Source organism: Cryptomeria japonica, chromosome 2, assembly GCF_030272615.1.
Source record: "Cryptomeria japonica chromosome 2, Sugi_1.0, whole genome shotgun sequence".
In the NCBI taxonomy this organism is placed as follows: domain Eukaryota; kingdom Viridiplantae; phylum Streptophyta; class Pinopsida; order Cupressales; family Cupressaceae; genus Cryptomeria; species Cryptomeria japonica.
The window spans coordinates 172,152,624-172,178,002 of record NC_081406.1 but is presented as its reverse complement, the minus strand read 5'-3'; the positions used below and the strand labels follow the sequence as shown (position 1 = coordinate 172,178,002).

At 35.7% G+C, this 25,379-nt stretch overlaps 1 protein-coding gene across 1 annotated transcript; it reads left to right on the top strand.

Moving 5' to 3' along the window:
* The first annotated feature begins 292 nt into the window (after nt 1–292).
* Nucleotides 293–7,276, top strand: LOC131065935 (uncharacterized). The gene is made up of 3 exons (XM_058000534.2): nt 293–1,267; nt 1,666–1,773; nt 6,615–7,276. Exons 2-3 carry the CDS (start codon nt 1,769–1,771, stop codon nt 6,967–6,969), a joined length of 360 nt encoding a protein of 119 aa, XP_057856517.2. The 5' UTR covers nt 293–1,267; nt 1,666–1,768; the 3' UTR covers nt 6,970–7,276.
* The last annotated feature ends 18,103 nt before the right edge of the window (nt 7,277–25,379 follow it).

The following is a 25,379-nucleotide window of genomic DNA, read 5'->3' as shown; positions in this document are numbered from 1 at the left end:
TAAATATTGCTTATCCGAATACATTATATGTGCATTTAATCGTATGTGCATTGAAGAATGTTTTTCATTCAAAGTTAATGTAAATTACAATTTTCTATTCTATTTTTATCTTTCCATAAATTTTCTATACTTGACTGACCTGATTGACCCGTGCAAATGGGCTCTTCCTTAAATACTTTGCAATACTGTAAACCCAATCAAGTTTAGTTTCAATTGGTATTGGTTTCTAACGAGCTTGTTTGTTTCAAAATTTCAGGTGCTAGAGGCTATACACTCAAACATGAAGGTATTATGCATTTTTCCCTTTGATTTTAGAGTACTTTCTTGAAAGACAATTGAATAGCCCATAATTTGATTGCGCAGAAAATGGTGCTGAAATTAAGTATGGACGACGAGAAAAGCAAGAAAAGGGCCATGAAGGCTATTGCAGGATTACAAGGAATAATATTTTAGGATAGTATTTAAATAATATGTTATGTTAAAATTTAATTATGTAGTTTTTGAATCAAATTTATTATTTTGTAAATCTATTTTTTTTGGTATGAATGGTTTTCTTAATACTTCTTGTGTCTAGGTAGCGCTACCTAAGTATTAAGATTTCTAAGGAGGTCACTACTTATGTATTACTCCAACTCAAATATGTTTGATCAAGGAATTTTATCTCAATCAAGCTTAATTATCTTGTTATCCACTTGAATAATTAAGCACTCCAAACAAGTTTGATCTTGTGGGGAACTCTATGATTCAGTAGATTTCAATTGAAAGAATATTGAATGATTATTTTTCTAGAAGTCGCAATACTTTCACCATGTAAGCATCATGTAAATATAATAAATGATATGTGAACAATTTATACTCATAAAAGATGAGTTCCTAATACTACTCATGCAATATGAATCATTTAGAAAACTACTCTGTAGAACTAACACACTGAAAAATTACTTCTACTTATTACAAACAATATTTGTTTTGCAGGTGTGGATTCAGTGGCAGTAGACAGGACAGAGAACAAAATAACTATAGAGGGGGCCGCAGACCCAGTCTCTGTCACAAACAAACTCAGAAGATTTGGGTACACAGAATTATTGAGCTTGGGTCCTGCCAAAGAAGAGGAAAAGAAGCCTGAAGAAAATAAGCCACCAGAAGAAAATCCATCGCCAGTCATATATCTTCCTGCCTACGGCTATAACGATTATGTTACAGGCGAAAATTCCACGCCCTGCACTATCCTTTGAAAAATGCAAACCACAAACTTTAAATTAATTTTGTAAGTTACGGTGTGGTGATAACGCTGTAAAGGCCGTCTTTTAATCTTGCTATGGATAATTTGAAATCAAAATAGTGTACGTTTTGTAAGTCTAAATTTTGTGTGCCTCACGATTAGGTTGTGAGTATTCCAGGAAACTAATTAACAGTGTACTGGCCACGGCAAAAATGACAATGTTGTAATTTTATTTTGTCAAATTATTAGTGTAACAATTTAATAGATTGACATTAGTAAAAATGTAATGATGTGAAAAATTCAAAACAAAAAGGTGTGGAAAAGAGAAAAGTTTCATTTTGAAATGGAGGAATGAGCTCTGCTAGGGTTTGAGGTTGTCTATTACTTCTTGTTTGTTTCAAACGGCATTTACTGAGGGATTTTTGTGTTTATTATGGCTCCAGTCAACTTTAGCCCAACAGTTGATGCTGGTGCTGGAGTTGCTGCAACGGACACTCATGGCGCCCCCGAGCAAACGCCCTCGCAAATTTGTTCCGAAAGTGTTTCATGAGGTAGGTCCTTGCCTAATGTTGTACTTCCTGTTCAGGATTTTGACAATGCCTGTGGCTTGAAAAATGTACTTTGATAGGTTATTTTGTGGCTAGGATCCCTCCTGAAAGCATGCTTCGTGATTGGGTCACCAAAGCCTTGTCTCCTCATGGAGTTAGGTTTGATGGCATCCAAAGTCTCATGAAAGGTTTTTTTTGTTTTGCTTTTCAAACCCTTCCCATGTGGAGGCTATTCTCTCCCATGGTCTGTGGACTGTTAGGTTGTCCCTTCTGGTTTTTCAGCATTGGTCTCACGATTTTTCTGTCTCAGATGATAAAAAATTGTGAGTTCTGGTCTGGGTTGAGTTCCCTGGTCTTCCTTTGTCTTGTTGGTCTTTCATGCAAACCATTACTCAGTCTGTTGGCAAAGTTGTTTGCCTCGAGCCAAACCATTTTATTAATGCTCGACCTCAAAAGAGGGTATGTATTGAAGCCAACCTTTCTCGTGACTTGAAAGAAACTGTTGATATTCAAGTGGGAGGTAACACCTTCACCTAGAAGGTGCTTTATCTGAACATACCCAACACTTGTTATCGGTGCTAGTCGACAGATCATAAGATCAGGGATTGTCCCTTGGCAACTCTGAAATGAAAACCCCTTGTTAAGGAGTCTAGCTCTCGACCTATGGAGGGAGCCAAGAAGGATGAATGGACCACTGTGGTTTGTAAAGGTAAAACCCCTACGGTTTCAGCCCAAAAGACTCCCATCGGTTTCAGTCCTCAACTGACGACAGATCTTCCTGTACAGTCTCCGTCCTCCCAGGCGGCTTCTACTCCAGTTTCAAACCCTGCTCAATAGGGGAATGCTTCTTCTGAGGGTGCTAGTCACCCTCCTTGGGTGTGCACTCCTCAGGTTGTGTCTGCAATTTCTACTCCACACTCTCTACGCCACTCTCGCGGCCCTTCAAGGCATGCTGAGATTCTAGATGGTTGTTCAAAAAAACGGTGAGTTATCTCTAGTGGGGACCTAGATTTTTTGCGCAATAGCTTCTCCTCTCTTGGGGACGAGGAAGATATGTTGGTTTTGTCATGAATTACATCTCATGGAATGTTTGAGGTCTCACAGACCTCGCCAGAAAATATTTTGTTCAAGATGTTCATCAACGTATTGTAGGCCTAGATGTTCTTTGCCTCTAGGAAGTTAAAATTGCAGGTTTCATGCTCAATGCTACATGTCGTGTTATTTGGCCAGATAGCCTTGTTTTTGCTTCCCAGCATGAAGTTGGTCAAGGTGGAGTTGTTACTCTCCTTTCACCTTGGTGGTGCTCTGTAGTTATTTCTCATGGGTTTGATACCATGCAGCGCATCATTTGGGTTTTGCTTTCAATTGATAATCATTCTGTTGGGATCGTTAATGTTTATGCTCCCAATGATTCGGTTGAAAGATCATACCTCTAGCAATGGATCGCGGATAATCTGCCACCTACCACTTGGGTCATATGTGGGGACTTCAATATGGTTGAGGTGGCTTCCGATAAGGATGGATTTTTGCCTTTCTGCTAGACAGTTGGTGCACGAGAAGCTTGGTACTATATGCGCAATAAATTGGGTCTTTTCGACCACAACACCAATCATTGCCATCTTGGTGGGATTTGGCACACTTGGTCTAATTTCAGAGTTGGCTTTGATAGAATTATTAAAAGGATTGATCATGCTATGACATCTGTGAAATATTTTTTCTCTTTCTCTGAAGATCATGATCTTCCCATCACTCCTCTTGTTGATGTGACATTGTCAGACCACTTCCCCATAAATTTTAGCATTGAATGGCAGACAGCTAGGCAGCGTCCTTCCAAAACTCAATTATACCTCAACACGTCTCTCCTACACCATCAGTCCATGATGGCCCACATTCAAAGAATTTGGAATTTAGATCCAAGGCCCCATCATCACACTGGTTGGATTGTGTGGTGGCATGATGCAATTTCCTACTCTGCGAGGTTTTTACACATTATGGTAAGCAACTCGCCATCTACCGCAAGCGGTCATATGATGTGACCGCCAAAGCTCTATATGCTGCCACAGAAGCTGTAGCCTTGAATCCCTTTGATTCTACCCTTCAACTCCATTTAGCCCAACTCCGCCATCAGCAACAAGTTGTTGATAGTCACTCTGCCAAAGGAGCTCAAATCAAAGCCAAATTGCACTTGCTCAAGGTGGGTAATAGGGCTTCTAAGGAATTCTTCTTGGCTCTACATTCCCGTCATACCTCTGTAGGGATTAAGAAAATAAAAGAGGGACAGGCTATTCTCACCGAATTGCCTGACATATTGCAAGCCTTTGTCCATCATTATGAGAAGGTGTTCACAGCACAAGGAGATTCTCCGGCCAGAACCCAAGCCTAGCAAGATTTCTTAGTCGTTGTTCCCAAATGGCTCTCTAACACGCAACAAACCTTTTGTGATCTCTTACTGACCATTGATGATCTCAAAGAAGTCGCCTTTTCTATGGCAGATGACAAAGCCTCGGGTTGTGATGGCTTCCTCTATGAATTCTACAAAGCTCTTTGGCCTTGTGTTGGTCCTGATCTTCATAAGGTCTATTTGGAAGCTTTTCATTCCCACTCCTTGGGAAAAATGATTAACCAGGGAAACATCAAGTTTATCCCTAAGGCTGGGGACCTAGAGGACATTTGCAATTGGTGGTCTATTACCTTGCTTAATGTCTCTTATAAGATCATTGCCAAAGCTTTGGCCCTCAAGATTCGTCATCTCCTGTCACTTATTGTCCACCTGGAAAAGATTGGATTTATTAAATCCAAGTTTATTCTAGACAATATTGTTGTTGTTTGAGAAGGGATGGACTGGGCCAAACTCTCTCAATAGCGGGCAATCTTTCTTAAGATTGGCTTCGCTAAAGCATATGATCGCATTGAGTGGCCTTTTATCTTGGCTATGCTCAAAGCCCTCGGCTTTGGTCCCCGATTCATCTAGTATGTTCGAATGTTATTTGGCTTGCATCACCATTAATGGTCGATAGTCTGAGACTTTTGGCCTTTTCAGATCCATTCACCAGGGATTCCCTCTGGCTCCTGCTTTATATGTTCATGCAACGGAAGGGTTTGGTTACTTACTTGCTAATGCCATAGCTGGAGGGCATGTCTATGGTATCTCCCTACCTAAGTCACCTTCCCAACTTATCAATGGCCACTTTACAAATGATTCCTTTCTCACTCTCATTGAGGATGAAGATAATGTGTAGACCGCTCTTCAGTGTCTAAACACTTTTTGCTTGGCTTCCAATTCGACCATTCAATGGCACAAGACGCAATGTTATAGGCAATCTTTTCTTCCCGCTCCACCTTGGATCCTTCAATATGATTGGAAGTGGCTTCAGCATGGAAAAATATTTCACTTTTTGGGCATTCCTTTTGCCTTCCAAGCTTCGCCTTTGGATCTCTAGAAGGCGGTATTAGCCAGAATAAAGAAAAAGCTTGCCTACTGGATCACCAAGCCTCTCTCTTTGGCTGGTAAATTCCAAGTTTGCTCCAAAGTGTTGGTCGCCACCCATGTCTACTACTCCTCATATTGGGCTCCTTCAAAGGCCTCTTTCATAAAGTTGGAAAGACTTCTGCAGGCCTTTCCTTGGGCCTCTGGGTTTGACCATCATGGTTTTCACAGGGTTGCTTGGGAGTACTATTGTCTCCCCAAGGAGTCAAGAGGGCTCGGCCTTATTTCTACCCAGAACCAAGGGATGGTCTTATGTACTAAATGGGTTATCATAGCCTTATCTGGTGACGAAGCCTGAAAAATTCTTCTTCGGCATTTCATTTCTTCAAGCTTTCGTTCCAAACAGCCAGTCTAGAAGGGGATTGGCTTGCAAACCTTTCTCACAATGAAAGAACCTATTTAGATACAGGGTTCTTTTATGGTCAAAAGTATCTGGTGTGCTTGGGAAGCTATCAAGTCTTGGCTTCGATGGGCTGGTGATGGCTTTCGGGATGACTTATCCATGAATCAGCACAACCTCTAGTGGTCACCTCTTTTTTAGGTGCAAGGGTTACCTCTGGCAAAACTTCAGGGTGTCAGTGCTCTCCGCTTTCACAAGCACGGCATTCAAACCCCTAAGGATCTTTTTTCTATATCTTCTTTGAGCCTCCGATTGTGGGAGGACCTCCAGGTCCATTTTCGCCTAACTCAGTCAGATCAACAGACTTATGACCTTCTGGTCTTGGCCCTTCCCTCAAATTTACTTCATAAGCTCAATATTTGGTCTGTTAGACCTTGGTGGAAAGACTGAAAGTGGTATCCTTGGACTCCTTTCACCAACTACAAACCCAAAATGGGTTATCTCTGGTTGGTTCCTCATTTTCCTATGATTCATATTCTCAATCAGTGGTGGTACTTGCAGTCTTCTCATACTTCCTGGAGATTCAAGTTTTTGGTTGTCTGTTCCGCCATCACCGAACCTAAGATTGAACACTTTGCTTGGTGTTCTTTTTCAAGGTTTGCCTTTGGGTTCCAGACTCAAGCATTTGGGAGTTCCTGATCCTCGATGTCCTTTTTTTGGTCATCTAGAAACTTTTATGCACATCTTTTGGTTCTGTAGAAGAGCTCAGCAATATTGGAGTTGGATTCATGACTTTTTCGGCCTTTTCGGCTTGAGCCATTTTCCTAGCACATGGATCTTCTAAGTGATTTGCCTAGAATCCCCTATAAGTTCTCCCAGATATGGCATGCTTTCAAAATGGAGATCCTTTACACTCTTTGGAAGGATAGAAATGTTGTTATTTTTTCTCACAGCTGTTTGGATATTAATGTTTCGCTTTATGCTAAATCTTGTATATGTAACAATGTATTAATGCAGATTCAGGTACAAGCTAAAAAGGTGGCCTACCTTGAGGAGCTCCTCCAACACTAGGGCGATGCCCCTTGTGCGATTGCCTGAGTACCGTCGGACTCTGTCTCTGTCAACTGTACTCTGCCCCGTGGCCGCCACCGCGGTCACAGCTCCTCTGCTCATCACTCTCAAACCCCACGGTCCCAGCCTCCCCATCGCCCCTCAGGTGGGAGAGATGATGATTGGCAATGCTACTCGGCTTCTCTGCCACAGTGTGGCTCTGCCTCGAGGTGGCCCTTTGCTTCTCTTGTGGCCTTTTCTCCTCTTGTTGCTACGGATTCTAGGTGGCCCTCTGCCACCACCTCCAAGTTTCCTCGCCTAGCTCTAGCGATCTCGCCTCCTAGGCAGGAGGAAGGAGAAATTGAAAAAGATCTAGAAGATGAGTGGTCTATGCCAAACCCGACTCCTAGCCCCGCTGATGTATGGGGCAAAAAAGATGACCCGGATCCTCCTTCCTCAGCTGCCACTTCTTTGGCTGCTTGAGGAAGTTTTTTGATGAATAGCTTGTTTTTTTTGTTTCCGGCCGATGGTCGAGTGACTCTCATGGGGGGTGATCTTGTATCCCCCGGCCTTTTTTTGTGAATACATACTTCAATATTTTTAATTAATAGAGAAGGCCTATTCATCAAAAAATGTAATAATGTTTATTGTAATGATATTTTAAAAAATAATTATTTAAAAATGTATTTGAGAAATATTTTTTATAAATACAAAGATTTGTATAATTTAAATTTTGTTAAGTAAAATAATTAAAGTTTAAGTGGTCCACTTAAATGAATAAAGTTGAGGATTAATTTATATATTAGGTAGATACATGATCATTCATTAAAATAAAGACATCAGTCAATGAATTAGTATTTTATTTTTACTTTTTAAACAATAGAAAATAATTTTTTATCTTATTTTTTATACTATCTAAATTTAATAAAACAATTCAAACTATTTAAAAATAAATCAAATCAAAAAAATAATTGTTGGAACTAGAATAACTAGAGAAATATTAAACTTTTCTAGTTTTTGTTAGCAAAGGCTTCCCATATGAAAAATATATAGGCTCTAATATCATATATTGGTAAATTTCAATCCAAATAATCAAGATGTGACTTCAATAGATGAGATAGAAGGCTAAGACCTCTACAATATGAAAATATGGATTTTATATGCAAATTTGAAATTAAGTTGCCTTAATATGATATTACCATGATTAGATACATTTCCTTATGATGCTAGAAAATAGTCATCATATCTTTCTTAACAACACTACCTAATATGAAATTATAATAGCAATAAATCATGCATAACAATACCATAAGATAGCAAGGAAAGGGTTAGGGCCCTTTCCTTGCTTACCTTAATCAAAAACAATACCATAAAATAGCAACAATGAGATACAAATCAGCAACATAAAATCATCACATAAGATAGGATTTACATGGAGAAACCCTTGTGAAAAAAATATCCACCAAGAAGAGAGTTCAAGTATGCACTATCTTCAAATAAATGAGATTACAATACATTTATTAAATTATTCATCTATTTTCTTCCACTATGGCAGAACTTATGTACATGTGAATAACCTCTTTATGCTTCAACTTGTCCTCCTTTCTTCAAAGTGACTATACATCTAATTACTCCTATTTAATTTTGACATCCAAAGAGTTAGTTATATAGACATGACAATAGCTCTAAAACACCAAACAAGGTGTCCAAAGAAATCTCTTTATTCCAAACATCCCAACCTCTTGGATTGCCTCCTCAAAATGTGAAAGGATGTTAATTTTGGATCCAATACTTTCCCTCCAACTTGGGCACCCAAACTTGAAAGATAAATTACATTGAATACAATATATGATAGGATACTAAAATACACATGTTTCCTCTTCCAAACATCCACTTAGAGAATCCCAATAGTCACCCATTTGTTATCTTGGTATATCATTAACAATTCCATTCTAGGCATCCACGTGTGGATAAAACAATATTAATAATTATGTCTACAAATCATCTTTATCACTGTGCAACCCAACACCCCTTATGAGTATATTACAAACAATAATGAGAATAAATATTACAAATTATTTTTCCAAAACACCCTAAGTTCCTAAAGAAACTTTTCAAGGATGTTGAAACTATTACATAGGATTTACAAGGTATATGGCATCTTAAACCTAACATTCTCCCACTTGACATCATATATTATAGATACACCTATAGAAATCACAAACTAAAGAAAAATATCCATAGGCAATGATATACCTCCTGAATCTTCACTATACTCTCATGCTCCAACAAACTATCTACAAAAGAAACCATGATAACCACCATCAATAAAAATTCTCACATCCTCCAACATGAGCATTATGGAATAAAAAGGAACATGTAAAGGTGAGAAATATCAACTATCACTTAAACCTAAACCAATCCTTACATGAACATAAGCATAAAATTCAAATGATAACAAAGACTTTGAGTATCTACCTTACTCATACCAATTGGAATAGCAGCCACAAAAAATTACAACTCATCCAACATAACCATAGCTCAAAGTAGGGTATACCATCATAGATAGAACTTTGTGTTATTAACATATCAACTAAAAATAGAAATTAAATCTTTGTACATCTATTCTCGTATCTCAATGAAACATACTAATGCATAAATAACAACAAATAAGGATAACTAACAAAGTCTATATTAACACCAAAATAATCTCATGGATATAAGATATTCTACATCCAATTCATCCCAATGCAATCAATAGATTGTAAATGTCTTCAAAATGCATAACCTACAGATCCTAATCCAATGAAACATACAAACTCGTCATAAAATTAGTAATTTGATAACCAAGATATCTAAGAGGATAGCCTAACATATATCTAGAAACTCCCACTACATAAGTAATAACAAAACTAAAAATAAATCAAAGCATAAAGTCTACCTATAGTACGACCACCCTTAAATAACACACAAAGCATTGACTCGGTGTGTACTGTCCTATGTGAGCCCACCTCTAAATACCTTTTTTATTTCCTAAGGTTATTCTCCTTGATACAACAATGCTTGTCAAAGAGAGAAATGTACTTGTTGAAAACATATTATTTTTTTCATTTAAGAGAAAGTGCAAAGCTAAGTTGGAAAACGCACATATGGGATATTAAAAAAGGGGTATTCATTTATTATAAAAGATACAATATGTCAAATTTTTAAAAGTAAAATTGTAATAAATTTATGCAAATATAATTATAGTGGTAAATTATATGATTAGAAAAATCTTAACTCTTACAGTAAACCATATTATATTAATCTATATTTTTACATGTCACAAATATATATATAGATTGCATATAATATATTATAAAATGAATAAATTAATAAAATGATAAATAGAGAATTCATTAATCCAAGCATTAGAGATACATATAAAAATGAATAAATTGATTGATGATATTTACAGAAATATAATTTCACTAAATGTTTACTTAAATATTATTATTTAATTAGTTATATATTTAATTTAATAAATATAATCAAATTAAATTTTAATTATCTTAAATTAAATTAATAATCATGAATTGTTTGAAATTATGTTATTTTCCTCTTTAATTTTATATTAATCATTTAAAAGAAATTAAATAAATTTCAAAAATTATAAAGTTATAAAAAAATAATTATGTAATATTTATGTTTAATAGTTTTGAATAATCTTTTATAATTTATCAAATATATAGAAAAAATATATTATAAAAAGCATTGGGATTAAAAAATTTAATATTTACATTAACTCATTATTGATATCTTCATTTCCAAATCTATTAAAAAAATATTTAAAAAATATATATATATTCAATTTAACTTATTATATATATTTATATATAAGCCTTCACCTTCAGATTTTTTTAAAAAAAATATTAAGTTACTTTTAATATTGATTATTGCATAAAAACATTAATACAATTTATTTACTGTTTTGCTTTTAAAGAAAAGTGAACCATTATTATTCTATAAAATATTTTTTAATGTAGCTCCAAGACTACTCATTCTCTTAAACCAAAAAAAAAACATTTTTTAGCGAAGGTATGGTTTTCTTTCTGACAAAGGTAGATGTTTTTTTTATTATATTAGCGGGGAGAAGGCCCTGAACCTTAGAACAACAAAAGAATAGAGAGAAACAGTAAAGATTTGGCATCTAATAGCCAGCCAAGGAACTTGCCAACTACTCTCAGAAATAGTAAAAAAATATCATGTTTGTATAACTAAACATGCTATTCTTATCTAACCACCATCTACCCACCGTAAAATAAATATTTAAACAATGCAAAAGACAAACTATCTTAACAAAGTAGCCAACGGTAATAAAAGTACTATTCATATGGCACGTAAGCCTATTCCTATCCAAATGCACATAGCAACTACTACTAACTATAGTAGTATTAACCAAAACATATAAACAAAAACTTAGATTCTTAATCATCTTTGATCATCCTCCAGTTGCACTCCATGCTATTCACTTGATCAGTCCACATATCCCCCAGGGTGGTATCCTTCTCCTTATTGTCATCATCCAATTTTTCTTCCTTCAGTAGCTTCCTCATCTTCATTTTCATCCTTTTCCCTAAAAAAAACCCCTTGTTTCCTTCCTCATGATACCATATGTAATGACACATAGCAAGCAGAGGAAGTCACCCATTTGTTCAAAATGTTGCTTATGGTCACCCAATCTTAGTTCCAAGTTCAGGACCCTCTTCTAGAACTCTATTATTTCTCTACACGGGTTCTTATTATCTTCGTACTCAAGTGGCAGATCTTGAGAATAGGGGACCATGTCAATGTTATCATAAGAAGTAAGTGGAGGGAAGGTCGGGTCACTTTAGGTTCAATTTGAACCTTCTTGTCCTTTTCCAATAGCCTCGTAGATCTTCTTTCTCCAAAACTAACCTCTTTCTTCTCTTTTTCATTTATCCTATCCTCTTCTTTATCAGAATCTTGTAATTCTAGGTCAATGGTGATACTTTTCCTAGCAGAGTCTTTCTCACCCTTTCTATCCTTGATAGGACTATTTTTGGGGGTTTCCATTTTCCTTTTGTCTAGGTTTATTTTTAGTAGGGAAACCTTAAGAGACTCAATCCCCTATTTGGCATGAGGGTTCTTTCCTTTAGCATTAGCCAATAGATGTTGAAATAATCTATAGAAAAAAATTTGGAGAGGGTTCCACATAGGATAGCACACACTAAGTCAGTGCTTAGTGTGTGTTGTTTAAGCTAGGTGTTATAGTACTTCACATAAAGGATATGGCTAACTCATGTATTACATAATGTCAAAGAAAAACATACAAATCCTATAAACAAATATGTTATAATACCTCTCTCACCACTAATCTTGATAGCTCCCCCAAGTTTTTCACACTTAGTCACGTGAACACAAACATCCAAAAAGAAAAACAAGACCAATGAGAACCTATGAATTAAACAATATACTTCTTCCACGGTAACATGTACCAAGATGTGTAAATTAAGATCTTCTTCACCTTTATAAAACAAAAAGGATATCAACATCTAACATTCAAATCAAATGAAAACATGGTAGAAAAATATGTAAACCTCTCATGCAGAAGGTAGGTGAAATATGGTAGGATTAAGGTGTCATCTACCTTGTAAATCTTATGACTTGGTTACAAGATTCTTGTAAAGTGTTCTAAGGCTCTCAAGATGTATTGGGAAATAATTTGTAATATTTTTCTTAGCATTGTTTGTATTACATTCATAAGGGGCGATGAGTAACACTAGTAGCGATAAAAGTGGGTTGTGAAGACAAATATTCAATATTGTTTTCCCCACTTACGTATGTCTAGAATAAGATATTTAATGACTTAATAAAGTGAAAAGAGAGTGACCTATGGGTTTCTCTATGTGAGAGTATGGAAGAGGCAATAGGTGTCTCTTGGTTTTGATCAATTATTACATTTAATGTAATGTTTATCTTACAAGTATAGGTGTCCATGTTGGAGGGAAGGTATCAAAAGCTAAACCGATGTCCTTTCAAGTTCCATGGAGGCATTCCAAGGGTTGTGGTCATGAGTAATGAAGAGTCTTATTTGGAAACCTTTATTGGTGGTTTTGGAGCTTTATACATTTTATAAATTCAACCTTTGGGTTTATAATTTATGTGTAACAAAATGCGGAATAGTTGAATCTAGTTTTCTTTATAGAAATGAAGGGTGGATGGGAGGCATAAGGATATTTTTCACATGTACATAGGTTCTTCTATAGTGGAGGAAAAGAGGATAATGGAAGTGATTGTATTATAAGTGCTTTTGTTGTTGTTAATATAATCTTGTTCTCTCTTCTTGGTGAGTTTTTTGCTGCAAGGATTTATCCACATAAATTCTATGTTATGTGTGGATATTATGTTGTTGATGTTAATAATTATTTATTGATATTATAAGCTCACTTAAGATAGGTTTATTAAGCATGGTTAACGAGCTAATTTTTGGCATCATAAAGAAGGAGGATCTAATCATGGTTTTTCCACAATTAAGGCAAATTAATTTTCAAATCTGAATATGAATTTCAGATTTTCATGTTGGTTATATACAAGCTTTGAATCATCCTTTGATTAGTAAATTGAATAAAGATTCATTTTCACAATCTTTGGTATTGAACCAATTTAATTCCCAACAAAACAAACAAATATTTCCCCTAATTAAGAGAATATTTCCAAAGCCACATACAATTTCATGTAACTCTCTAAATAAGACCTTAGAACTATATCCATAACTCAATACCAAGAACAAAGTGAACAATGAAAATATATAATACTACACACATATTTTTCTTAACAAGTAGACTTGAAACTTCTATATTCAATACTAACTCATGACAAGAAACAATACGATATCAAGAATGCATATGATAATAAAGTGTGAAATACCTCTCAAACCATTCACTTACAAAGTCTAGACCAAGAGTGGATACAATATTTTCATGTGCACACAACACCAATAAATAAGAGCTTATATTAATTTGCAATCTTCTCTTCAAGTATTTAATGGATTCACATCCATAACTAGGTGTGAACTCCTCAATCTTTCTATTGAAATCCTTATCAAAGAGTAACCATAGCTACATATAATTTTCATAAACAAGATATCTCTAAGTAGCCTTACACAATTCTCTTTAGTCTCCATGAGAATCCATCAATAAATTCATACCAACTTCAAATTCAACTCTACAAAATTATGAAGCTCCAAGAAAATAATTAATACTCAAAATAAAAGAGAACTAACAATTTCATGATCTTGCATATCCTAAAAATAATATTATATTCTCCTAAGAACATGTCATAAACTGATACCTCACCAAAGAATCAAGAGTCCTCCATAGAAAACCAAGATGCCAAGTGATGCAGGAGCATCCTCAGTCTATGAGAAATCTTGCTTCAACCAAAAATACTTCCTTTTAGTTTTGTTCTTGTTCAATTCAATGTTGCAATTTATGTGTTCTTTCAGTGTGTTCCCATAGCTAGTGCTTTTTCATTGCAGATCAAATTTTTGATTTCTAGGCCTATTCTTGATCATCATTCCAGATTTTTTCAATCCATTTGGATTATTTTATAGTGAGTTGTTGCTTCTAGATTGGCTATTCTTGGTTCTCGAAGCAGTTTGTGAGATTAACAGCTAGTTGGTGATTTATTCTTGTGCGGAGCGATTTCTTGGCTTGCATATATATTGGGTGCCTTGCTCAATGTTCTCGAGTCCTTGGTCGACCTTCCTTGGTGGTCTGCACTCTATTTGTATTCTTGGTAGAGGATATCTTTATGTTTTGTAACCAACCTATTTTACACATTTCATTTTTCTATCTTGGTAAATGTTTTCTTTTATGGTCGACCCAGATGTGTTCTAGATGGTATGTGATCCTTAGGAGGTAGAATGGAGTATGAAGAAGTAGATGATGATCTAGATTCTTGAATTGTAATTCGGATACCTCTTGGAGGTTCAAAAGGATTGTAATCTGGCATGTAACTATATGATTACTAGATGATCTACAATGAATATATGATGATGCAGATATTTGATTTTGTATTTTCTCTATGTGTTGTTGTTGCTTCCATTGTGTTACTCTTGTTGCATGATCTGGTATGTTCTCTTTGACGACCCATCGAACCATGGATGCACCAAGTGGTATCAAAACTGGTTGTGAACCTTGAGGCATTCCTTTGGGTGAACAAATTGTCAAGTTAAGGAAGGTTGTGAATGTGTTCAATAGATCGCCAAGTGTGAGGCAATTGAAACTTGAAGTCAGATCGTCGAGTTGAGGTAGTTACACCAGAGCAAAGGAGGAGATGCCGCCAAGAAAAATGAACCCACTGAGGGTAGAGCAGATGATAGAGGATTTCTAAAATGAGATGAGGAACAAGATCCCAAATGCATTAGCTAGTTTGCAAAGGAATTCAGAATCTGAGGATGAGTATGAAGAGGTTGGAGAGGAACTGGAGGTCGAGAAGGTTGAAGGAATAGAAGATGAAAGAGAATAAATATTTCTTCAAGTGATGGCACAAGTGAGTAAAGTTCATAAAGTGGAGGTTTTGAACTTTTCAGGTTCGCTGAATCCAAAGGATTTGATTGATTGGATCAAAGAGTTGGAGGACTACTTCAAGTCTGAGGATATTAAGGCCCCACAAAGAGTCTAGTTGGCACAAACTAAGTTGAAAGGGCATGTTTTTTTATGGTGGAAAGAGTTGTAGAGAGATAGAGTTGAGAATGATGAGATGAAAATCACTCGGTGGAGGAAAATGGTAGCAAGATTGAAGGATAAATTTATTTCAGGAGACTATGAGTTGGAGATGTTCAAGAAGTTACAGAACTTGAAACAGAGAAACATGAGTGTGAAAGAGTATACCGAGGAATTCTACAAGGTAATGATCAAATCTAGACATAGAGAGATGGATAGTGAGAAGGTGGCTAGGTACATAAATGAACTTGCATTTAGCATTCAAGATGAGATGAGTATGTTGAAGATTTCCATAGTTGAGGAGGCTTAACAATATGCTTCGAAGGCTCGGGAGAAAGTGAAAACAAGACAGTAGAATAACCCTAGAGGACAAGAGAGATATAAAGGGAAGATAAGTGGAAATATAGAGAAGTAGAATATTGAAGAAGAATCCAAACCTAAGTGGAGTAAATAATCGGATCAAAAGACATAGAGAAAATGGAATGGTAGTAGCAGTAGAGAATTTTTGGGTAGATGTTTTAAGTGTGGAGAAAGCAGCCATAGATCTTTTGAGTGCAAGAAAGGGATGGCAAGAAATTATGCGAAAAATGAGGATCAGGAAGTTAGAGTTACCTATGAGAATGTGTTGGAACCGGAGCAGGGAGAATCCTTCATGTTTAGAAGAGTCTTGATGAAGCAAAGTAGTGAAGATACCAAACCTACTCAGAGGAAGAATCTTTTCTAGACTGTGTAAATCAGGAGGTAAGTGTTGTAAGGTTATTGTTGATAGTGGAAGTACTAATAATTTGGTATCTGAGGAGATGGTATAGAAGCTTGGTTTGAAGAGTCTTAAGCACCATTGTCCTTACAACATAATTTGGTTGCAAGATGATCATTTTAGTGTAAATAATTATTCATCTTGGATATAATTACACTTTACTTAAGTTTACTTAGGTACATGCATTTCATAGTATTTTGGGTATGAGACACTTGGGTGTTTGTGTCACATTGGGATAGTGTGTGTAGGAGAATTTCCACCTTTTATAGTGTTGATCTTATCTTGTTGTTACATTCCACCTCATGTGGAATATTATATTGTTTCTCCTACCTACCCACACCTATTTCCTACCTACCCTTGTTTCTTATTGAGCCACGTGTCATGTTTGTGTGCTCACATATCCCTAGCCTTGCCTATATAAGCAAGCTCATCTGCACTTTTTGTACAGGCAATCATTGAACATCTTGTAATGATCCAGTTGATCATATTTTGCATCCTAATAGAATACAGTTTATTCCTATCATCTATTTTGTTCTCTCTTATTTGTGCTTTCCATTTCCTCTTGATCTTAGCAAATTCTCACATGGTATCAGAGCCATTAGAGTGTCATTGGTTTTCCAATTAAGAGAAATTTGGGATTTTGCATTTTGGAGCTTTCTATTGCAGGTTATTATTGGATCTTGTTGGTTCAGATCTGAGGTCGCCATTGGATTTAGGAGGTTCGAGAAATTAAGAATCACCTTTTGTTTTGTCCAAATCCGACATCTGAGGCCAAATCTAGAGTTGTTTGAAGGTGGAGGGTGGTGACTTGTCCCAGTAGCGATCTGCAATTTTGGAGCATTTTTGGCCAAATCCACCATCGTCATTAGGCTCAGAAGGCCCAAAAACCCCCAAATCAGCTGTCAATTTGTCAAATCAACCTCTGTTACCCCGAGTTGAATAAATCTCCCCTCCTGACCCACCATACGGACTTGTAGGTACAAGTCTGAAAATTTTTATTTATTTTTTTTCCGTTTTTATTTTTTTGGAAATTTTGCAAAAAAATTTTTAAAAATTAAATTTTAATAGAGGGGGGTGAATTTGTTTTCTTTTCGTTAATTTTTTAAGCTATCAAAAATTTCAAGGGGTCCTTATTGGCCCGCAAGCCACCTGCTGCCCCACAGGTGGTCCCTGCGTGTACTGCAGGCTACCTGCGGGTAGGCCCGTAGGCCAACCCTGTAAGGGGTAATTTTTTTTCCTTTTTTTAATAAAGTTTTTTTAAAATGTTTTTTCAATAAATAAAATAAAAAAACACTTTTTCTTTTTTTTTAAAATAATTTTTTTAATTAAAAAAATAAACTTTTATTGGGGGGGTACCAATAATTGTTTCTAATTTTATTTTTTTTAAATTAATAAATAAAAAAAATTCACTTTTTCTTATTTTTTTAAATAAGTGTTTTGGGGGGGCATAATAAATTGTTTTTTTTAGATTTTTAAAATCTTCTAAAAACAAAAGCATCATTTAATAAGTCAAATTGGGAACACTTTTTTTCTTGTCGCTTTATACCTGTCTTGCAGTGCTTCCAACCAGCAGTCGAGGGGGGAGGGGGTTAATTTTCTCCTTTATATCTCTTGGCCACATCCCAATCAGAGGCATCTTTTTCTGCAGTATTCTACAGGGCTTCTTGGTGGCATCATCTTCATGTTTCTAGAGTTGCACTATCATGATGTATGCTCTTGCTTGAGCAATGTTGTACTCACGCTATCATTAAGTGTCACACCTCTTTGTATCTTTTCATTGATGACTATTTGATGTAATCCTCTTGTACACGTAGATTAGGAAAATCTTGTGAGACTTGGTGCATGGCTCCAGTTGAGACTTAGATTGTACACATTTGTGCATGGCTCCCATGAGACTTAGATTGTACCAGTATTTCTGCCATTTACGAGCATCCAGATGATGCTCAAAGCAAGTTGTCTCCATGCCTGATCTTCTTTTTGGTGCAGCGAGTGATTCATCATCATCAATATTGGTACCTAGTTTTGTCACACTTTGACATTATTGGTGCATCATTGGCTCTCTTTCTTCCTTATGGGGAGGTATTTTGGTCATCATCATTGGACCATCTTTGCAAGAGATTTGACATTGAGGGGGGGCTTCATGGTCTTTCTTCTCTCTTATGGGGGGGATATATTTTGTTCTTCTCATTCATCATTGAGAGCATTGTGTGCTTTCATCATCTCTCTTTTGGGGGAGGGTTTTTTCCCATTGGGTTTTTATCTCTTTCTCCATTTATGGGAGATTGCATTTGCATTTGTACATGGGTACCTAACATGGCCTTGTGGTTGGGACCCATCTTGTATTGCTTAGTTGCATTGTAGATTTAAGTGCATTCCCCTAAGTTGCACTTAAGGGGGGGTGTTGGTGTAAATAATTATTCATCTTGGATATTATTACACTTTACTTAAGTTTACTTAGGTACATGCATTTCATAGTAGTTTGGGTATGAGACACTTGGGTGTTTGTGCCACATTGGGATAGTGTATGTAGGAGAATCTCCACCTTTTATGGTGTTGATCTTATCTTGTTGTTAGATTCCACCTCATGTGGAATATTATATAATATCTCCTACCTACCCACACCTATTTCCTACCTACCCTTGTTTCTTATTGAGCCACATGTCATGTTTGTGTGCTCACATATCCTTAGCCTTGCCTATATAAGTAGGCTCATCTACATTTTTTGTACGGGAAATCATTGAACATCTTGTAATGATCCAGTTGATCATATTTTGCATCTTGATAGAATACAATTTATTCCTATCATCTATTTTATTCTCTCTTATTTGTGCTTTCCATTGCCTCTTGATCTTGGTAAATTCTCACAGATCAGAAGATAGAAGTGAAAGAGTAGTGTTTGGTGAATTTTAATATTGGGCCTTTTAGGGAAGAGGTCTTATGGGATGTTTTGTCTATGAGTGCTTGTCATGATTTGTTGGGAAGACCTTGATAGTTTGATAGCGAAGCTATTTATGATTTTACAAGAAACCTAATCACTATTGAGAAGGATGGGTAGAAGTTCATATTGGCTTCTTTGAGGGAGAAAGAGAAGGAAGTGAGGAATTTGAGTCTTGAGAAGAGTTGATGTGTTGATAAGTAGGTTGCAGAGGGTACACTGGATTGTGGCATCAATTTGCAGAAGGATCTAGTGGATAAGTCTGATAGTAAGAAGGAACCAAATGGTAGTAAGGTTATGGTGACAGACCAGATGAAATCTTGTGGCAGAAAAAAATCAGAGCTACAAAAGAAAGAGAGAATTGGTCAGAGACAATGTGCAATTTTGAAGCAAGGAAAGAGAAATAAAGAGGATCAAGAGTTAAAGGAAATCTAGTTGAGGTTCCAAAGGAGGTAACGAAGAGGTTTGCAGATAAAGAAGATGTTTGGATCAGAAATGAGCATGGAGTCTATATTCTGAATTCTTTTCAATGTTCATGAGTTGCCTCTCATGGAACATCTCTTTCTACCTAGGGTGTCTGATGCAGAAGCATCCCCGGTCTATGAGAAATATTGTATCAACCAAAAATATTTCCTTTTAGTTTTGTTCTTGTCCAGTTTAGTGTTGCAGTTTCTGTGTTCTTTTAAAGTGTTCCGGTAGCTGGTGCTTTTTCATTGCGGATCAGATTTTTGGTTTCCAGGTGTGTTCTTGATCATCATTCCAGATTTTTTAGTCTATTTGGACTCTTTTCCAGTGAATTATTGCTTCAAATTGGCTATTCTTGGTTCCTGAAGTAGTTTGTGAGCTTAACAGCTACTTTGTGATTTCTTCTCATGTGGAGCAATTTCTTGGCTTGCGGATCTATTTGGCACCTTGCTTAATGTTCTTGAGTCCTTGGCTAACCTTCCTTGGTGGTCTGCACTCCATTTTTTTTCTTGGGAAAGGATATCTTTGAGTTGTGGGGCCGACTTATTTTACACGTTTCATTTTCCTTTCTTGGTAAATGTAATCTTTTGTGGTCGACCCATATGTGTTTCGGATGGTATGTGATCCTTAGGAGGTAGATTGGAGTATGAAGGAGTAGATGATGATCTTGATTCTTGAATTATAATTCGGATACCTCTTGGAGGTCCACAAGGATTGTAATCTAACATTTTAGCCTGCATGTAACTAGATGATTATTGGATGATCTAGAAAATATATGACGATGTAGATATCTGATTTTGCATTTTCTCTATGTATTTTTGTTTCTTCCATTGTGTTACTCTTACTGCATGATGTGGTCTATTCTCTTTAAGGACCCATGAGACCATGGCTACACCATCAAGACATATCTAATTACATAAGATAATCATCCATCATCAAATGATGAATCCAAAACACTACTTCATCTCTCAATAAACTATGTAACCAAGCTCTCAAAGAATCATGATTACCATCTCCTAACTGAACACCATTTGTAGCCCCAACACAATCAAAGAACTCAACTATTGGTGTAATTATTTATTCATCTCAGATATAATTACACTTTACTTAAGTTTTCTTAGGTACATGCATTTCATTGTAGTTTGCATATGAGACACCTAGGGAGATGTGCTACATTGGGAGTGTGTATGTAGGAGAATTTCCACCTTTTATGGTGTGATCTTGGTATTACTCTATCATATCCACTTATTGTGGAGTGATAATTCCACCTTCAATGGGTGATCCACCTCATGTGGAATATTTTACTATTTCTCCTACCTACCCCTACCTACCCTTGCATCCAATTGAGCCACATGTCATCATTGTGTGCTCTCTTGTCTCTTAGCCTTGCCTTTATAAGCAAGATCATCTACATTGTATGTAATCTTCTTGATGATCCAGTTGATCTTTTTTGCATCTTGATAGGAATACAGTTTATTCTTGTCACATTTTAATTCTCTTATCATTGTGTTATCTTATGGTCTCTTTTATCTTGGTTGCTTAAGCATAATCTCACATAGTATCAAAGCCATTAGAGTGTCATTGGTTTGTCAATTGAGAGAAATTTGATGCTATTTGGGGTTTTGCATTTTGGATTTTTCTATTGTAGGTTATTATTGGAGCTTGTTGGGTCAATTCTGAGGTTTTCATTGGATTGAGGAGGTTTGAGAAAGTCAGAATCGCCTTTTATTTCATCCAAATCCAACATTCGAGGCCAAATCTAGAGATGTTTGAAGGTGGAGGGTGGTGACTTGTCCCAGGAGCGATCTACAATTTTGGAGCATTTTTGGCCAAATTCGTCATTGCCATTGCGCTCAGAAGGTCCAAAAACCCCAAGATCACCTGTCCATTTGCCAAAATCCAAGCAATTTACCTAGAGTTGAAAAAAATCCCCCCTCCCAGCAGTCATACGGATTTGTGGGTACAGGTCTAAATTATTTTTAAAAAAAAAAAATTCTGTTTTTATTAAAAAAAATTTGGGGGGGGACATTATTTTTTAAAAAAAATTAAACAATTTTTTTTAACCCCATGGGGGTGGCTATGGTACTACGTATCGTAGCAAGCACCCAACAGGGTACTTGCCACAGCAAGTCCTATCGGGCCTTGCTGGGGTACACAGCCCGCAACCCTGTGTAATACAAGGTACCTGCAGCCCCCACAGGCCCTGCATACTACAGGGTACCTGTGGGTGGCTCTGCGGGCCCCTGCAGGCCCTTTAATTTTTATTTTTTTTAAATTGAAAACTTTTTTGAATTTATGTTTTTTTTTTAAATAGTTTTTTTTTAATAATAAAAATAAAGTTTTTTCTTTAATAATTTTTTTTTAAAGTTCAAAAATTAAAAAAAAATCATGTTTGTTTTTTTCTATATTGGTTTTTTAATAAATATTTTTTGCATGGTTTTTAATAATTGTTTTTAATGGGATTTTTTTAAATCTTTTAAAAACAAAATTTTCTTTAATAAGTCAAATTGGGAACAATTTTTTCTTGTCCACTTCACACATGTCTTGCAGTGCTTCCAACCAGCAGCCAAGGGAGGGGTCCTATTGCTCCTATATTTTTCTTGGTGATATCTCAATCAGAGGCATCTTCATCTGCAGTATTCTATAGGGCTTCTTTGGTGGCATCATCTTCATGTTTACATTTTTGCATGCTCTTTCATGAGCAATGTTGTAGTGCTATCATAAAGTGTCACACCTCTCAGTATGTTGTCTTTGATGTAATCCTTTGGTACTTAGATTAGGAAATATCTTGTGTGACTTGGTGCATGGATCTAGTTGAGACTTAGATTGAACACATTTGTGTATGGTTGTTGTGAGAATTTGATTGTACCAGTATTTCTATCATTTATGAGTATCCAGTTGATGCTCAAAGCAGGTTGTCTCCATGCCTAATCTTCATTTTGTTTCAGCAAGTGATTCATCATCATCGACATTGGTACCTGGTTTTGTCACACTTTGACATTATTGGTGTAGCATTGGCTCTTTCTTCCCTATGGGGATATATTTTGGTCAACATCATTCAACCATCTTTGCAGGAGATTTTACATTGAAGGGGTGCTTCATGGTCTCTTCTTCTCTCTTATTCATCATTGGGAGAATTGTGTTCTTTCATCATCTCTCTTTTGGGGGGGGTTTTTTTCCCATGTGGTTTTTCTCTCTTTCCCTTCTTTATGAGAGATTGCATTGGTTTGTGTGCATTTGCATTTGTACATGGGTACCTAACATGGCCTTGTATCTGGGACCCATCTTGCATTGCTTAGTTGCATTATAGACTTAAGTGCATTCCCCTAAGTTTCACTTAAGGGGGGTGTTGGTGTAATGACACTTTACTTAAGTTAACTTAGGTACATACATTTCATTGTAGTTTGCATATGAGACACCTAGGGAGATGTGCTACATTGGGAGTGTGTATGTAGGAGAACTTCCACCTTTTATGGTGTGATCTTGTTATTACTCTATCATGTCCACTTATTGTGGAGTGATAATTCCACCTTCGGTGGGTGATCCACCTTATGTGGAATATTTTACTATTTCTCCTACTCACCCCTACCTACCTTTGCATCTCATTGACCCACATGTCATCATTGTGTGCTCTCTTGTCTCTTAGCCTTGCCTTTATAAGCAGACTCATCTACATTGTATGTAATCTTCTTGATGATCAAGTTGACCTCTTTTGCATCTTCATAGGAATGTAGTTTATTCTTGTCACATTTTATCTCTCTTGTCATTGTGCTATCTTATGGTCTCTTTGATCGTGGTTGATTCAAGCATAATCTCACATCAACAATAGAATCTCCCAAAAAGAAGAGTACAACCACAATCTCCAAACCAAGGAGATACAATTACCACACATATTTTTTCAATAGAACCAAAGATGTTAAAATTGCACTACAATCTAAGTGTACAATCTAAGAGCTCCACATGACACCAACAATTATTACAAAAGACCATCTATCTTCTAATAAAATATTATCCATGGCTCACTACAAACTATAGCAAAAATAGCTTAGAATAAAAATATTGAAACAAATATAAGATAGAACATATTATGTAATTGCATAAAGCTCCCAATGAAATTGATACCAAGTTATACATGGCATCATGACCAATATCATTATTAAAACTCCACTAAAAGTGAATAGATCTTCTCATGCACCATAAATTAATGCTAAAATTCAAATGAATAATTATTTGAAGTACTCCCAAAAAATCTCTCTTACTACAATCAACATATCAATTTAATAATGATGACCAACAATAAGGCCTACCAGATAGAATCCACATCAAACAATTTTACATAATTTACTCATATGCAACATCTCAAAAGAGAAATGCATAGTCACTGCTCCAAACTTAAATAACTAAAAAGAGATTCGACCCCACATCAATATCATGTAGTACAAAGATAATCTGAAATGACATGTGTATTTCCAAGACTCAAACACAGCCTAATTTTCTAAACAACCCCATATATGAGCATCATAGGCTAATAAGAACCCTCCAAGTATTCATGCAAACCTATAACTATCTTTATCCAAAACACCCTAAATATAGTGTTATCACATATCTACATACCATAGATTTTTTTAAACATGTAAAACCTAAAAAACCATTTATGTAAATCTTAAATCCACTTAAATATTTGCACATTCACATTAAACGTGGCATCTAAACAATGGAATAATCATAGATCAACAAACCCAATGTTGGAAATAAGAGAAACTATAACCCAATAGTAAAACAAAGTTGTCCAAGAGCTTATAATATATAAAATACATCAACTCCACAACTCATAAAGAGGTTGATGGCTTATCTTCTAGTTCTTTCATGTAAACAATTGCTAAAACCATAAGCACTCCATTATATAGTCCAAATAGTCAGTGTTTCTTCATGTGTGACCAAGGTATCAAAAGTAACCATCCAATGTGAACACCTTCTCATGGTACATAACCATAAGGTAAAGGAACAAAATCATAAAATAAGAGAATACACACATATTGTCAAATAAGAGCTTTACATTATCAAAACATAACCAAATCCATGAAATATAATGTAACCAACGTAGATCACAATATTCATGGCTTCTAGTCTCACAGATCTACAAAATAAAGTTAACTTAAAATATATAATGCAACTCCCTAAGCCTCCAACAAAATTTAATTCCTTCCAATAGATTCCCACTATCTTTCCAAGCTGAGAAATCTAAAACTAGAAGAATACCCAAAACCAATTAACCTTTAGCTCTGATAGCAAAATTTGACAAATATACAAACTCTAATACTAAAAGATGGTAAATTCCAATCTCTATCCAAATAATCGAGATATAGCTTTAAGGGATGAGATATGAGGCTTGGACTACTAAAATATGAAAATATGAAATAAATGTAAATCTCATTAGGCTGCCTTAATATGGAATTATCATGATTAGATCTATTTTTTATGATGCTGAAAAATAGTCATCATATCATTCTTAACAATTCTACCTTATGTCAACTTAAAATGATAATAAATCATGCATACATCACCATAAGCTAGTATCAATGAGGAACAAATGAGCAACATAAAAGCATGTCACATAATACATTTTTCTATGGAGAAACCCTTGCAAGAAAAAACTCCACCAAGAAGAAAGGTCAAGTATGCATTATATTCAAATAAATGATATTACAATACATTTGCTTTTATTTTCCTCTAAATTATTCGGTCATTGAAGTTCTTATGAACTTGTAAACAATATTTTTATGCCTAAACTTGTCCTTGTTACTGTAGAGTAACTCTACATTTATTTGTTCCTCATTGCAGTGTCG